At 39.5% G+C, this 15,275-nt stretch overlaps 1 protein-coding gene across 1 annotated transcript in view; it reads left to right on the top strand.

Annotated features, from left to right (window-relative positions):
- MED30 (mediator complex subunit 30) overlaps nt 1-11,011 on the top strand; it is a 34,483-nt gene extending 23,472 nt beyond the window's left edge. Inside the window, exons 3-4 of the mRNA XM_053713199.1 lie at nt 1,929-2,039; nt 10,160-11,011. Coding sequence (XP_053569174.1) covers nt 1,929-2,039; nt 10,160-10,255 — 207 coding nt within the window. The 3' untranslated portion in view covers nt 10,256-11,011. The remainder of the gene's footprint in view (nt 1-1,928; nt 2,040-10,159) is intronic.
- The last annotated feature ends 4,264 nt before the right edge of the window (nt 11,012-15,275 follow it).

The following is a 15,275-nucleotide window of genomic DNA, read 5'->3' on the forward strand; positions in this document are numbered from 1 at the left end:
TTTTTCAGACCGTTTCTTTGTTGTATAAACCTCAGGCACCTCTGCACTTTGTGTTATTTCCTTTCTCTCCTTTCCTTTGGTCTAATGACTGGGGGTTGTGGGTAAGGAAGTGCTCTTTGCCGCCTCCTGTTGTCCAGGAGTGATATTCCCAACAGTAATTAATGATGATCCGTGCACTCACTGTGTCAAGAAATAAATACATTTTTCAGGTAAGCATACATTTTGTTTTTTCTCAACTTTGCATCTTTATTTTATAACATTCTGCTGTTATTTAATGTATCTTAAATAGAAAACTATCTTTAGATATATTTTTCCTCCAAAAAAAAACATTTTATATAAAATTTTAATCAAACTAATCTGCTTTAAATAAAAAAAATATTTAATAAAAAAAAAATATAAAAAAAAAATATATATATATATTATATATACACAGTATATATATATATTTATATACATACAAAGGCATGCACATTCGCTCATTGTTGAAGAAAGCAGCTGTCAACAGGTTTTTAGCTAGTCACACAAGACCATTTTGTTTTTAATAAATACTATCATCATATTAATACTCTCAAATGATTGTCCAGTCAGTTTGGGGCGTCTAATGAGAGAAAGTGAACAAGATTACTTAAGTGACAGTTGCTGTAAATAGATTTTGCAAACCCTAACTATAATATTTGTTAACTTATATTTTTTTTACATCTTTGGTGTTACCATTGCATTATAATTGGTTTACCACCACGTAACAACAAACGTGTCACTCATACAATATATAAAATAGTAGTGCAGCACCCAGCATTAAATGGACATGAAACCCAAAAAACTTATTTTATGATGCAGATAGGGCATATCATTTTAAACAGCTTTCCATTTTACTTCTATTATATAATTTGCTTCATTCTCTTAGGTTATCCTTTGTTGAAAAACATACCTAGGTAGACTTAGGAGCTGGGATATAGCTGCTGATTGGTGGCTGCCCATATATTCCTTTTTTCATTGGGTTGTGTTCAGCTAGCTCCCAGTACTGCATTGCTGCTCTTTCAATAAAGCATACCAATAGAAGGAAGCAAAATTGATAATAGAAATAAAATAGAGCATACAAGGGCGTATTTAGGCCTAGGAAAACAAGGCACTTACCTTGGGCAGCAGATTAGGAGGGGGCAGCACCTTTTTGTGGCTATATTTGTAAAAAGCTTACAGTTCTTTTAAAGGTATTATACAGGTATATAATGGGAGATTTTGCCCAAAGAGCTTACATTCTAAAGGGTATAATAAGAGCCTGCCCACGGAGCTTACGGTTTAGAGGTAGCTCTGTACCTTTCTTTTATTCAGCTAGCTATTGCCTTTAGTTCTGTTGGCTTTCAGCACTGTTTGGGGAATTATTGTTTAAAGAAATCTGTGTTTGGGGTATATTGCATGTGTGCCTGCATGCATTTGTATGTGTATAACTTTGTGTGTATGTATGTGACTGAGCATTTATTTTGGAAATTCCATAAAAAATTCACATTACTCTCTGACCAAAAAATATTATGGCCTATAACCTTAGGGAGCAGAATTTTGGGTGCCTAGGGCAGCACAAAACCTAAATACACCACTGAGAGCATACAATGTTAAACAACTTTTTATCTGAACAATTAAAGAAAAATGTTGGGGTTCATGTCTCTAATTCATGAATACTGAACTGTGCATTGCTTCAAATCTACTTCTAGTTAGTGTATAACATCTTTTAACATTTGTTGCACTGAGTTTTTTTATTACTTTTTTGAAATAGGAATTATTGCACAAATAACTCATAATTTAAAGGTGTGTGTGATAGAAAACATCACATCTTTACTTCCCTTTCAGAATTAATTTGCTAGACACAGCAACGTTAGCTTATTTATTATAAATTGGAATTTAATATCTGTTCTCTTTATGGTGTTAATTTGCAGCAACTTATTCCATACGTAGAAGAAGAGTACTCAAAACACGATGACCGTAGCGCTGCCAGTCATCTTCGTTTTGCAAGTGAAGAAAAGAGAGAAATTCTGGAAGTAAATAAGGTAATGATTTCTTGATATGGCTTAATATGAAATGTTATGTTTAGAAATGTTTTATGTGAGTTAGACCCATCCAGCATCATCAGACTGTGAATGTCACACAGAATGAAAAGTACACTTCAGATTGGTATTTTATCAAGCACAACACACTAAAATTAACCTCTTAAGGACATATGACGGAATTTTTCCGTCATAAAACAATTGAGCAAACTGAAAGCTGTGTCCTTAAAGGGTTAATTTGCAGGATGCTTTGGAAAGGGCTGTATAACTGCATTTAATTATTTTAAGTGGTACATAAATTAGAGGTCAGCATTCAAAAGAAAAGTATGCACAGTCTCTCTGAAAAAAATAATTCCTGACTTGGGTATTTAAAATTGATAAATGTAGAAGGAAGTCTTTGTGCACAATGATGACAAATAAACAAATAATAAAATGTATTCCTGGTTAGGGTGGGATGAAGAGTAGCGGAGATGGGAAATGGCTAGATTACACTAACCAAGAATACATTTTAAAAGGAAAAAACATGTTTTGTTTAAACATATCTTGTAGGACATCAATAATCTTCCTAAAACTTGTAAAAAAATATTTTTAACATATTTAAACAGTGCCCTATTATAGGCAATAGACATTAAAAGGTTTTTGTCGCTTTAATAAAGCTATTTTATTGCTATGTCTATCAAGTTATGTAAATGTATTTACTCTTTCACTGATCAAAGTACTGGAAATCTTTACTCTGTTCTAGACTTATTTTTGAGATATTCTAAGGTCCTATAAAAAAGATTGTGTGCCTCACTCACATTTTACTAGTACTAATTTATGTTTTCATGTATGCCATATGCATTTTTTTTATCTCCAGAAAAGAATACCTGGGGAAATAATTGAGAATATGAATCTTGCAAATAGTTGTTATGGCAAAGTGGTTTGACATTAGTTAAAAGCATGAGACACTGGAGCACTGTTTGCTTCTGATACTAAACAGAGGCCATAAACAAAGCCTGTATATTACATTTCTCTAGCAAGTTTTTTTTTTACATTCTCAACAGTGTTCAGTCAAGTTCTGGGTGCAATTTTTTTTTGTTATTTTCATTTTAAGAAATTGCTATTTATTAGTTCTATTTATATACAGGGTCATTAAGCTCAAAATTGAATTCCCTATTAAAAGTATAATTATGCTTGGTAAAAAGAAAACTTTGTAATATACTGTTATTGATTATTTTGTTTGTTTTACCTGACTGGATGATAATTCTTCTGTGACATGGAACACTTTGAGATATTAAATAATTGTGTAGTAAAAAACTGAAAAAAATAAGTAAGTGAAATTATAGACAATGCCTTTGTAATTCCCAAGGCCTCTTAAAATGGCAGTAAACTCAAAATTAAAATTGTTTGCTCTCTTGATATATCCTTTGTTGAAAATTATATCTAGGAAGGCTTAAGAGCAGGGATGTACTTGCGGGAGCTAGCTGCTGATTGATGGCTGCACATATATGCCTCTTGTAATTGACTCATCTGGGTTCAGCTAGCTCCCAGTATTGCATTTCTGATCCTTCAACAAAGGACACCACAATAATTATAGGGGCAGTCTACTTGATTTGTTTATTGTTTAAAAAGATAAATAATGCCTTTACTACCCATTCCCCAACGTTGCATAATGTATTGATATTCCTTATAACCTTTAAGTTTGCCTGTTTCTAAACCCCTTTTCTCCAACATAGGTGTGTCCGGTCCACGGCGTCATCCTTACTTGTGGGATATTCTCTTCCCCAACAGGAAATGGCAAAGAGCCCAGCAAAGCTGGTCACATGATCCCTCCTAGGCTCCGCCTTCCCCAGTCATTCTCTTTGCCGTTGTACAGGCAACATCTCCACGGAGATGGCTTAGAGTTTTTTGGTGTTTAACTGTAGTTTTTATTATTCAATCAAGAGTTTGTTATTTTAAAATAGTGCTGGTATGTACTATTTACTCTGAAACAGAAAAGAGATGAAGATTTCTGTTTGTAAGAGGAAAATGATTTTAGCAACCGTTACTAAAATCGATGGCTGTTTCCACACAGGACTGTTGAGAGGAATTAACTTCAGTTGGGGGAAACAGTGAGCAGACTTTTGCTGCTTGAGGTATGACACATTTCTAACAAGACGATGTAATGCTGGAAGCTGTCATTTTCCCTATGGGATCCGGTAAGCCATTTTTATTACATAAAGAAAAAAAGGGCTTCACAAGGGCTTTTAAGACTGTAGACATTTTCTGGGCTAAAACGATTGATATATAAGCATATTTTATACTTCATAGCTTTGAGGAATTATTTTATTCTTGGGAATTATGTAAAATAACCGGCAGGCACTGTATTGGACACCTTATTCCCTAGGGGCTTTCCCTAATCATAGGCAGAGCCTCATTTTCGCGCCTCTATTGCGCACTTGTTTTTGGGAAGCATGACATGCAGATGCATGTGTGAGGAGCTCTGATACATAGAAAAGACTTTCTGAAGGCGTCATTTGGTATCGTATTCCCCTTTGGGCTTGGTTGGGTCTCAGCAAAGCAGATACCAGGGACTGTAAAGGGGTTAAATATAAAAACGGCTCCGGTTCCGTTATTTTAAGGGTTAAAGCTTTCAAATTTGGTGTGCAATACTTTTAAGGCTTTAAGACACTGTGGTGAAATTTTGGTGAATTTTGAACAATTCCTTCATACTTTTTCACATTTGCAGTAATAAAGTGTGTTCAGTTTAAAATTTAAAGTGACAGTAACGGTTTTATTTTAAAACGTTTTTTGTACTTTGTTATCAAGTTTATGCCTGTTTAACATGTCTGAACTACCAGATAGACTGTGTTCTGTATGTGGGGAAGCCAAGGTTCCTTCTCATTTAAATAGATGTGATTTATGTGACACAAAATTTAGAGAAAATGATGCCCAAGATGATTCCTCAAGTGAGGGGAGTAAGCATGGTACTGCATCATCCCCTCCTTCGTCTACACCAGTCTTGCCCACACAGGAGGCCCCTAGTACATCTAGTGCGCCAATACTCCTTACTATGCAACAATTAACGGCTGTAATGGATAATTCTATCAAAAACATTTTAGCCAAAATGCCCACTTATCAGCGTAAGCGCGACTGCTCTGTTTTAGAAAATACTGAAGAGCATGAGGACGCTTATGATATTGGTTCTGAAGTGCCCCTACACCAGTCTGAGGGGGCCAGGGAGGTTTTGTCTGAGGGAGAAATTTCAGATTCAGGGAAAATTTCTCAACAAGCTGAACCTGATGTGATTACATTTAAATTTAAATTGGAACATCTCCGCGCCCTGCTTAAGGAGGTGTTATCTACTCTGGATGATTGTGAGAATTTGGTCATTCCAGAGAAATTATGTAAAATGGACAAGTTCCTAGAGGTCCCGGGGCCCCCCGAAGCTTTTCCTATACCCAAGCGGGTGGCGGACATTGTAAATAAAGAATGGGAAAGGCCCGGCATACCTTTCGTCCCTCCCCCTATATTTAAGAAATTGTTTCCTATGGTCGACCCCAGAAAGGACTTATGGCAGACAGTCCCCAAGGTCGAGGGGGCGGTTTCTACTCTAAACAAACGCACCACTATACCCATAGAAGATAGTTGTGCTTTCAAAGATCCTATGGATAAAAAATTAGAGGGTTTGCTTAAAAAGATGTTTGTTCAGCAAGGTTACCTTCTACAACCAATTTCATGCATTGTTCCTGTCACTACAGCAGCGTGTTTCTGGTTCGATGAACTAGAAAAGGCGCTCAATAAAGATTCTTCTTATGAGGAGATTTTGGACAGAATTCATGCTCTCAAATTGGCTAACTCTTTCACCCTAGACGCCACTTTGCAATTGGCTAGATTAGCGGCGAAAAATTCTGGGTTTGCTATTGTGGCGCGCAGAGCGCTTTGGCTAAAATCTTGGTCAGCGGATGCGTCTTCCAAGAACAAATTGCTTAACATTCCTTTCAAGGGGAAAACGCTGTTTGGCCCTGACTTGAAAGAGATTATTTCTGATATCACTGGGGGCAAGGGCCACGCCCTTCCTCAGGATAGGTCTTTCAAGGCCAAAAATAAACCTAATTTTCGTCCCTTTCGCAGAAACGGACCAGCCCCAAGTGCTACGTCCTCTAAGCAAGAGGGTAATACTTCTCAAGCCAAGCCAGCCTGGAGGCCAATGCAAGGCTGGAACAAAGGTAAGCAGGCCAAGAAACCTGCCACTGCTACCAAGACAGCATGAGATGTTGGCCCCCGATCCGGGACCGGATCTGGTGGGGGGCAGACTCTCTCTCTTCGCTCAGGCTTGGGCAAGAGATGTTCTAGATCCTTGGGCGCTAGAAATAGTCTCCCAAGGTTATCTTCTGGAATTCAAGGGGCTTCCCCCAAGGGGGAGGTTCCACAGGTCTCAATTGTCTTCAGACCACATAAAAAAACAGGCATTCTTACATTGTGTAGAAGACCTGTTAAAAATGGGAGTGATTCATCCTGTTCCATTAGGAGAACAAGGGATGGGGTTCTACTCCAATCTGTTCGTAGTTCCCAAAAAAGAGGGAACATTCAGACCAATCTTAGATCTCAAGATCCTAAACAAGTTTCTCAAGGTTCCATCGTTCAAAATGGAAACCATTCGAACAATTCTTCCTTCCATCCAGGAAGGTCAATTCATGACCACGGTGGATTTAAAGGATGCGTATCTACATATTCCTATCCACAAGGAACATCATCGGTTCCTAAGGTTCGCATTTCTGGACAAGCATTACCAGTTTGTGGCACTTCCGTTCGGATTAGCCACTGCTCCAAGAATTTTCACAAAGGTACTAGGGTCCCTTCTAGCGGTGCTAAGACCAAGGGGCATTGCAGTAGTACCTTACTTGGACGACATACTGATTCAAGCGTCGTCCCTTCCACAAGCAAAGGCTCACACGGACATTGTCCTGGCCTTTCTCAGATCTCACGGGTGGAAAGTGAACGTAGAAAAAAGTTCTCTATCTCCGTCAACAAGGGTTCCCTTCTTGGGAACAATAATAGACTCCTTAGAAATGAGGATTTTTCTGACAGAGGCCAGAAAATCAAAACTTCTAAACTCTTGTCAAATACTTCATTCTGTTCCTCTTCCTTCCATAGCGCAGTGCATGGAAGTAATAGGTTTGATGGTAGCGGCAATGGACATAGTTCCTTTTGCGCGAATTCATCTAAGACCATTACAACTGTGCATGCTCAGTCAGTGGAATGGGGACTATACAGACTTGTCTCCGACGATACAAGTAGATCAGAGGACCAGAGATTCACTCCGTTGGTGGCTGTCCCTGGACAACCTGTCACAGGGGATGAGCTTCCGCAGACCAGAGTGGGTCATTGTCACGACCGACGCCAGTCTGGTGGGCTGGGGCGCGGTCTGGGGACCCCTGAAAGCTCAGGGTCTTTGGTCTCGGGAAGAATCTCTTCTCCCGATAAATATTCTGGAACTGAGAGCGATATTCAATGCTCTCAAGGCTTGGCCTCAGCTAGCAAAGGCCAAGTTCATACGGTTTCAATCAGACAACATGACGACTGTTGCGTACATCAACCATCAGGGGGGAACAAGGAGTTCCCTGGCGATGGAAGAAGTGACCGAAATCATTCAATGGGCGGAGACTCACTCCTGCCACTTGTCTGCAATCCACATCCCAGGAGTGGAAAATTGGGAAGCGGATTTTCTGAGTCGTCAGACATTTCATCCGGGGGAGTGGGAACTCCATCCGGAAATCTTTGCCCAAATTACTCAATTGTGGGGCATTCCAGACATGGATCTGATGGCCTCTCGTCAGAACTTCAAGGTTCCTTGCTACGGGTCCAGATCCAGGGATCCCAAGGCGACTCTAGTAGATGCACTAGTAGCACCTTGGACCTTCAAACTAGCTTATGTATTCCCGCCGTTTCCTCTCATCCCCAGGCTGGTAGCCAGGATCAATCAGGAGAGGGCATCGGTGATCTTGATAGCTCCTGCGTGGCCACGCAGGACTTGGTATGCAGACCTGGTGAATATGTCATCGGCTCCACCATGGAAGCTACCTTTGAGACGAGACCTTCTTGTTCAAGGTCCGTTCGAACATCCGAATCTGGTCTCACTCCAACTGACTGCCTGGAGATTGAACGCTTGATCTTATCAAAGCGAGGGTTCTCAGATTCTGTCATTGATACTCTTGTTCAGGCCAGAAAGCCTGTAACTAGAAAAATCTACCACAAAATATGGAAAAAATATATCTGTTGGTGTGAATCTAAAGGATTCCCTTGGGACAAGATAAAAATTCCTAAGATTCTATCCTTTCTTCAAGAAGGTTTGGAGAAAGGATTATCTGCAAGTTCTTTGAAGGGACAGATTTCTGCCTTGTCTGTGTTACTTCACAAAAAGCTGGCAGCTGTGCCAGATGTTCAAGCCTTTGTTCAGGCTCTGGTTAGAATCAAGCCTGTTTACAAACCTTTGACTCCTCCTTGGAGTCTCAATTTAGTTCTTTCAGTTCTTCAGGGGGTTCCGTTTGAACCCTTACATTCCGTTGATATTAAGTTATTATCTTGGAAAGTTTTGTTTTTGGTTGCAATTTCTTCTGCTAGAAGAGTTTCAGAATTATCTGCTCTGCAGTGTTCTCCTCCTTATCTGGTGTTCCATGCAGATAAGGTGGTTTTGCGTACTAAACCTGGTTTTCTTCCGAAAGTTGTTTCTAACAAAAACATTAACCAGGAGATAGTCGTGCCTTCTTTGTGTCCGAATCCAGTTTCAAAGAAGGAACGTTTGTTGCACAATTTGGATGTAGTTCGTGCTCTAAAATTCTATTTAGATGCTACAAAGGATTTTAGACAAACATCTTCCTTGTTTGTTGTTTATTCTGGTAAAAGGAGAGGTCAAAAAGCAACTTCTACCTCTCTCTCTTTTTGGCTTAAAAGCATCATCAGATTGGCTTACGAGACTGCCGGACGGCAGCCTCCTGAAAGAATCACAGCTCATTCCACTAGGGCTGTGGCTTCCACATGGGCCTTCAAGAACGAGGCTTCTGTTGATCAGATATGTAAGGCAGCGACTTGGTCTTCACTGCACACTTTTACTAAATTTTACAAATTTGATACTTTTGCTTCTTCTGAGGCTATTTTTGGGAGAAAGGTTTTGCAAGCCGTGGTGCCTTCCATCTAGGTGACCTGATTTGCTCCCTCCCTTCATCCGTGTCCTAAAGCTTTGGTATTGGTTCCCACAAGTAAGGATGACGCCGTGGACCGGACACACCTATGTTGGAGAAAACAGAATTTATGTTTACCTGATAAATTACTTTCTCCAACGGTGTGTCCGGTCCACGGCCCGCCCTGGTTTTTTAATCAGGTCTGATAATTTATTTTCTTTAACTACAGTCACCACGGTATCATATGATTTCTCCTATGCAAATATTCCTCCTTTACGTCGGTCGAATGACTGGGGAAGGCGGAGCCTAGGAGGGATCATGTGACCAGCTTTGCTGGGCTCTTTGCCATTTCCTGTTGGGGAAGAGAATATCCCACAAGTAAGGATGACGCCGTGGACCGGACACACCGTTGGAGAAAGTAATTTATCAGGTAAACATAAATTCTGTTATCTCAGTGCTTTTTATTAGCTTTTTTTATCTTGTGCAACAGCCAGACAGTGCTAGTTTGTGTGCCATATAGATAACATTGTGCTCACTCCCATGGATAATATTGTTTATACAAGAACCAGCACTAATTGGCTACAATGCAAGTTTGTTAAATGCACTGAGATAAGGGGGTAGTCTGCAGAGGCTTAGATACAAGGTAATAACAGAGGTAAAAACCATCTTAATATAAGTCGGTTGCACAACTAGGGAATGGGTAATAAAGGGATTATCTGTCTTTAAACAATAACAGTTTTCAAGTAGATTGTCCCTTTTAAGCAAATTTGACCATACAAGTACATTTGAAAGATGTTTAAAATTGTATAGTTCTGTATCCGAATTATGAAAGAAAAATATTGGGTTTTCATATCCCTTTAACATTTTACGTATGGTCTATATATGCCAACATATAAAAAAAATATGTATAATTGTATGTCTGTATATGTAATATGTTTTTGCTATGACTTTTAAGATTTTTACAGATAATTTTTTTTATTACAGAAATTGAAACAGAAGAATCAGCAGTTGAAGCAGATTATGGATCAATTACGGAATCTGATTTGGGACATTAATTCAATGTTGGCCATGAGAAACTAAAGCTTCTATTATCATATAAACAAGATCTACTCCACCTTATTTTTTTATATTTTTTTTTTTTTTTTACATTTTGTAAAATATTTAGTTTGTAGGAAATTAATAAATATTATTTGCCAAACAGTTTTTTTTTTCTCAACGTATAGTACTCTATACACTTTTATAAAAATAATTAGTTATTATATTGTGTCTACATTTTCTCAAACTTTATGTATTTATTTTAATAAGTAATATCTCCAGCTTCAGTTTGTCTCATAATAGTTATATACTGTTTAGTTTTATTTCTGGTGACTTTGGAATCGGCCTTAAAGGGATACTAAGCAAAAACAAAGTTAGCAAAAATCATTTAAACGTTTAGAAACAATTTTTTTTTTTAATGCACTTCTGTTTTTAAATATCTATCTTTTTAGCCGCAATTTTATTTTTCACTGGTTTCCAAACCCACTCCGTGGGTACCGTTGTAGGTTTTCCATTCCGGGCTGACAACCTCAGTTGGAATATGGCGGCACTTAGCCGCAATGCGCATGCGCAAGCTCTATCCCCGTCCTTGACGTCACTCAATGGATGTCTCTGCCGAGAGTAGGAAAGCCTCTCTTATACGCATGCGTTTTTTATTACTTTGTGGGGACAAAATTGTCATATAATTTATTCATGAAATCTAGATACTATTGGACATTTATTTAGAGCATGTATGGCCCATATTTGGGGGTTGGATGTTGTGACATCATCTCCAAAAATTAAAACTATATTTTATAACGATATGCAGCATCGTTTTATTAAAAAAGTAGGTACATTATGTTATATTTAGGTATGGTATAAGATATGTGTGGTCAGTTTGGGGGGGGGGGGGGGAGTTAGTAATCCTTTAAAGGGACCTGAAACCCAAATCATTTTTCATGATTCGGATATAGAAAAGAATTGGAAAAAAAATGTCCAATTTACTTCTATTATCACATTTGCTTTGTTTTCTTGTTATTCTTTGTTGATGAGATATCTAGCGAGGTAGAGAGCACATGTCTGGAACACTACACATCAGGAAATAGTGCTGCCATCTAGTGATCTTGCTAATGTATAACATTGTTGCAGAACTGCTGCTATATAGTACTGCATGCACGTGCATGCTCCTGAACTTACCTTCCTGCTTTTCAACAAAGGATAACAAGAAAACAAAGACATTTTGATAATAGAAGTAAATTGGAAAAATGTTTAAAATGGTATGTTCTATCTGAATCATGAAATAAAATGTTGGGGTTTTAAGTCCTTTAGCTGCCAGTTTACCACTACCCGTGCATGTATAACAGTGTTAATTTCTTTTGCAAGATGTACCGAGTCCACGGATTCATCCTTACTTGTGGTATATTATCCTTCCTAACAGAAAGTGGCAAAGAGAGCACCACAGCAGAGCTGTCTATATAGCTCCCCCTTAACTCCACCCCCCAGTCATTCTCTTTGCCGGCTCTAAGCAGGAAGGGTAAAGTGAAAGAGGTGTTAAACTGTTAGTTTTATTTTATCTTCAATCAAGAGTTTATTTTTAAATGGTACCGGTGTTGTACTATTTACTCTCAGGCAGAACATAGATGAAGATTTCTGCCTGGAGGATGATGATCTTAGCGTTTGTAACTAAGGTCCACTGCTGTTCCCACAGAAGCTGAGGAGTACAGGAAAACTTCAGTGTGAGGAACGGTTTCTTGCTATACAGCAATGAGGTATGTTCAGTCATTTTTTCTGCAGAGACTGTGTTAACTCAGAAAGGCTGACAGTATCCCCATTAGGGGAAGGGTAAGCAGTAATCCTAGTTTCATAAGGGGCATTACTAACTTGCATAAAGGGCTAATCTTATGGGCACTCAGTTTGTATATGATATAGTAGGCAAACGTTTGTGTGTTCTGAGAGTACTGTTTTCTTCTGTTATGTGTGATCAGTCCACGGGTCATCATTACTTCTGGGATATAACTCCTCCCCAACAGGAAATGCAAGAGGATTCACCCAGCAGAGCTGCATATAGCTCCTCCCCTCTACGTCACTCCCAGTCATTCTCTTGCACCCAACGACTAGATAGGATGTGTGAGAGGACTATGGTGATTATACTTAGTTTTTATAACTTCAATCAAAAGTTTGTTATTTTACAATAGCACCGGAGCGTGTTGTTGCCTCTCTGGCAGAGTTTGAAGAAGAATCTACCAGAGTTTTTACTATGATTTTAACCGGAGTAGTTAAGATCATATTGCTGTTTCTCGGCCATCTGAGGGAGGTAAAAGCTTCAGATCAGGGGACAGCGGGCAGATGAATCTGCATTGAGGTATGTAGCAGTTTTTATTTTCTGAATGGAATTGATGAGAAAATCCTGCCATACCGTTATAATGACATGTATGTATACTCTACACTTCAGTATTCTGGGGATGGTATTTCACCGGAATTACTCTGTTAAAAGTACACTAAACCTTTTAATAGGTATTTATCATGTTAAACGTTTTTGCTGGAATGTAGAATCGTTTGCATTTCTGAGGTACTGAGTGAATAAATATTTGGGCATTATTTTTCCACTTGGCAGTTACTTGTTTTAATTGTGACAGTTTCGTTTCTCTCTCACTGCTGTGGTGAGGGGGAGGGGCCGTTTTTGGCGCTCTTTTGCTACGCATCAAAAATTTCCAGTCAGTTACTCTTGTATTTCCTGCATGATCCGGTTCATCTCTAACAGAACTCAGGGGTCTTCAAACTTCTTTGGAGGGAGGTAGATTCTCTCAGCAGAGCTGTGAGACTTATATATTGACTGTGATTAAAAAACGTTGCTCTGTAATTTTTATTTTCAAATTTAATTATTGTTAATTTACTAATGGGAACAAACCTTTGCTAAAAGTTGTGTTGTTTTTAAGGATTGAGACTATAACTGTTTTTCAGTTCATTATTTCAACTGTCATTTAATCGTTTAGTGCTTCTTGAAGGCACAGTACGTTTTTGTTAAATAAGATTGTAACCAAGTTGCAAGTTTATTGCTAGTGTGTTAAACATGTCTGACTCAGAGGAAGATACCTGTGTCATTTGTTCCAATGCCAAGGTGGAGCCCAATAGAAATTTATGTACTAACTGTATTGATGCTACTTTAAATAAAAGCCAATCTGTACAATTTGAACAAATTTCACCAAACAGCGAGGGGAGAGTTATGCCGACTAACTCGCCTCACGTGGCAGTACCTGCATCTCCCGCCCGGGAGGTGCGTGATATTATGGGCGGCCATTACAGATAACATTACAAGATATGGCTACTGTTATGACTGAAGTTTTGGCTAAATTACCAGAACTAAGAGGCAAGCGTGATCACTCTGGGGTGAGAACAGAGTGCGCTGATAATACTAGGGCCATGTCTGATACTGCGTCACAGCTTGCAGAGCATGAGGACGGAGAGCTTCATTCTGTGGGTGACGGTTCTGATCCAAACAGATTGGATTCAGATATTTCAAATTTTAAATTTAAATTGGAAAACCTCCGTGTATTACTAGGGGAGGTTTTAGCGGCTCTTAATGATTGTAACACTGTTGCAATACCAGAGAAATTGTGTAGGTTGGATAAATACTTTGCTGTACCGGCGAGTACTGACGTTTTTCCTATACCTAAGAGACTAACTGAAATTGTTACTAAGGAGTGGGATAGACCCGGTGTGCCGTTCTCACCCCCTCCAATATTTAGAAAGATGTTTCCAATAGACGCCACCACACGGGACTTATGGCAAACGGTCCCTAAGGTGGAGGGAGCAGTTTCTACTTTAGCTAAGCGTACCACTATCCCGGTGGAGGATAGCTGTGCTTTTTCAGATCCAATGGATAAAAAATTAGAGGGTTACCTTAAGAAAATGTTTGTTCAACAAGGTTTTATATTGCAACCCCTTGCATGCATCGCGCCGATTACGGCTGCGGCAGCATTTTGGATTGAGTCTCTGGAAGAGAACCTTAGTTCATCTACGCTGGACGACATTACGGACAGGCTTAGAGTCCTTAAACTAGCTAATTCATTCATTTCGGAGGCCGTAGTACATTTAACCAAACTTACGGCTAAGAACTCAGGATTCGCCATTCAGGCACGTAGAGCGCTGTGGCTAAAGTCCTGGTCAGCTGATGTAACTTCTAAGTCCAAATTACTTAATATTCCTTTCAAGGGGCAAACTTTATTTGGGCCCGGTTTGAAAGAAATTATCGCTGACATTACAGGAGGTAAGGGCCACGCCCTGCCTCAAGACAAAGCCAAAGCTAAGGCTAGACAGTCTAATTTTCGTCCCTTTCGGAATTTCAAAACAGGAGCAGCATCAACTTCCACTGCACCAAAACAGGAAGGAGCTGTTGCTCGTTACAGACAAGGCTGGAAACCTAACCAGTCCTGGAACAAGGGCAAGCAGGCCAGGAAACCTGCTGCTGCCCCAAAGACAGCATGAACCGAGGGCCCCCGATCCGGGACCGGGTCTAGTGGGGGGCAGACTCTTTCTCTTCGCCCAGGCTTGGGCAAGAGATGTTCAGGATCCCTGGGCGCTAGAGATCATATCTCAGGGATACCTTCTAGACTTCAAATTCTCTCCCCCAAGAGGGAGATTTCATCTGTCAAGGTTGTCAACAAACCAGATAAAGAAAGAAGCGTTTCTACGCTGTGTACAAGATCTGTTATTAATGGGAGTGATCCATCCGGTTCCGCGGTCGGAACAAGGACAAGGGTTTTACTCAAACCTGTTTGTGGTTCCCAAAAAAGAGGGAACTTTCAGGCCAATCTTGGATTTAAAGATCCTAAACAAATTCCTAAGAGTTCCATCGTTCAAAATGGAAACTATTCGGACAATCTTACCCATGATCCAAAAGGGTCAGTACATGACCACAGTGGATTTAAAGGATGCTTACCTTCACATACCGATTCACAAAGATCATTACCGGTATCTAAGGTTTGCCTTCTTAGACAGGCATTACCAGTTTGTAGCTCTTCCATTCGGATTGGCTACGGCTCCAAGAATCTTCACAAGGGTTCTGGGTGCCCTTCTGGCGGTACTA

This window comes from Bombina bombina, chromosome 5 (assembly GCF_027579735.1).
Source record: "Bombina bombina isolate aBomBom1 chromosome 5, aBomBom1.pri, whole genome shotgun sequence".
Classification (NCBI taxonomy): Eukaryota; Metazoa; Chordata; class Amphibia; order Anura; family Bombinatoridae; genus Bombina; species Bombina bombina.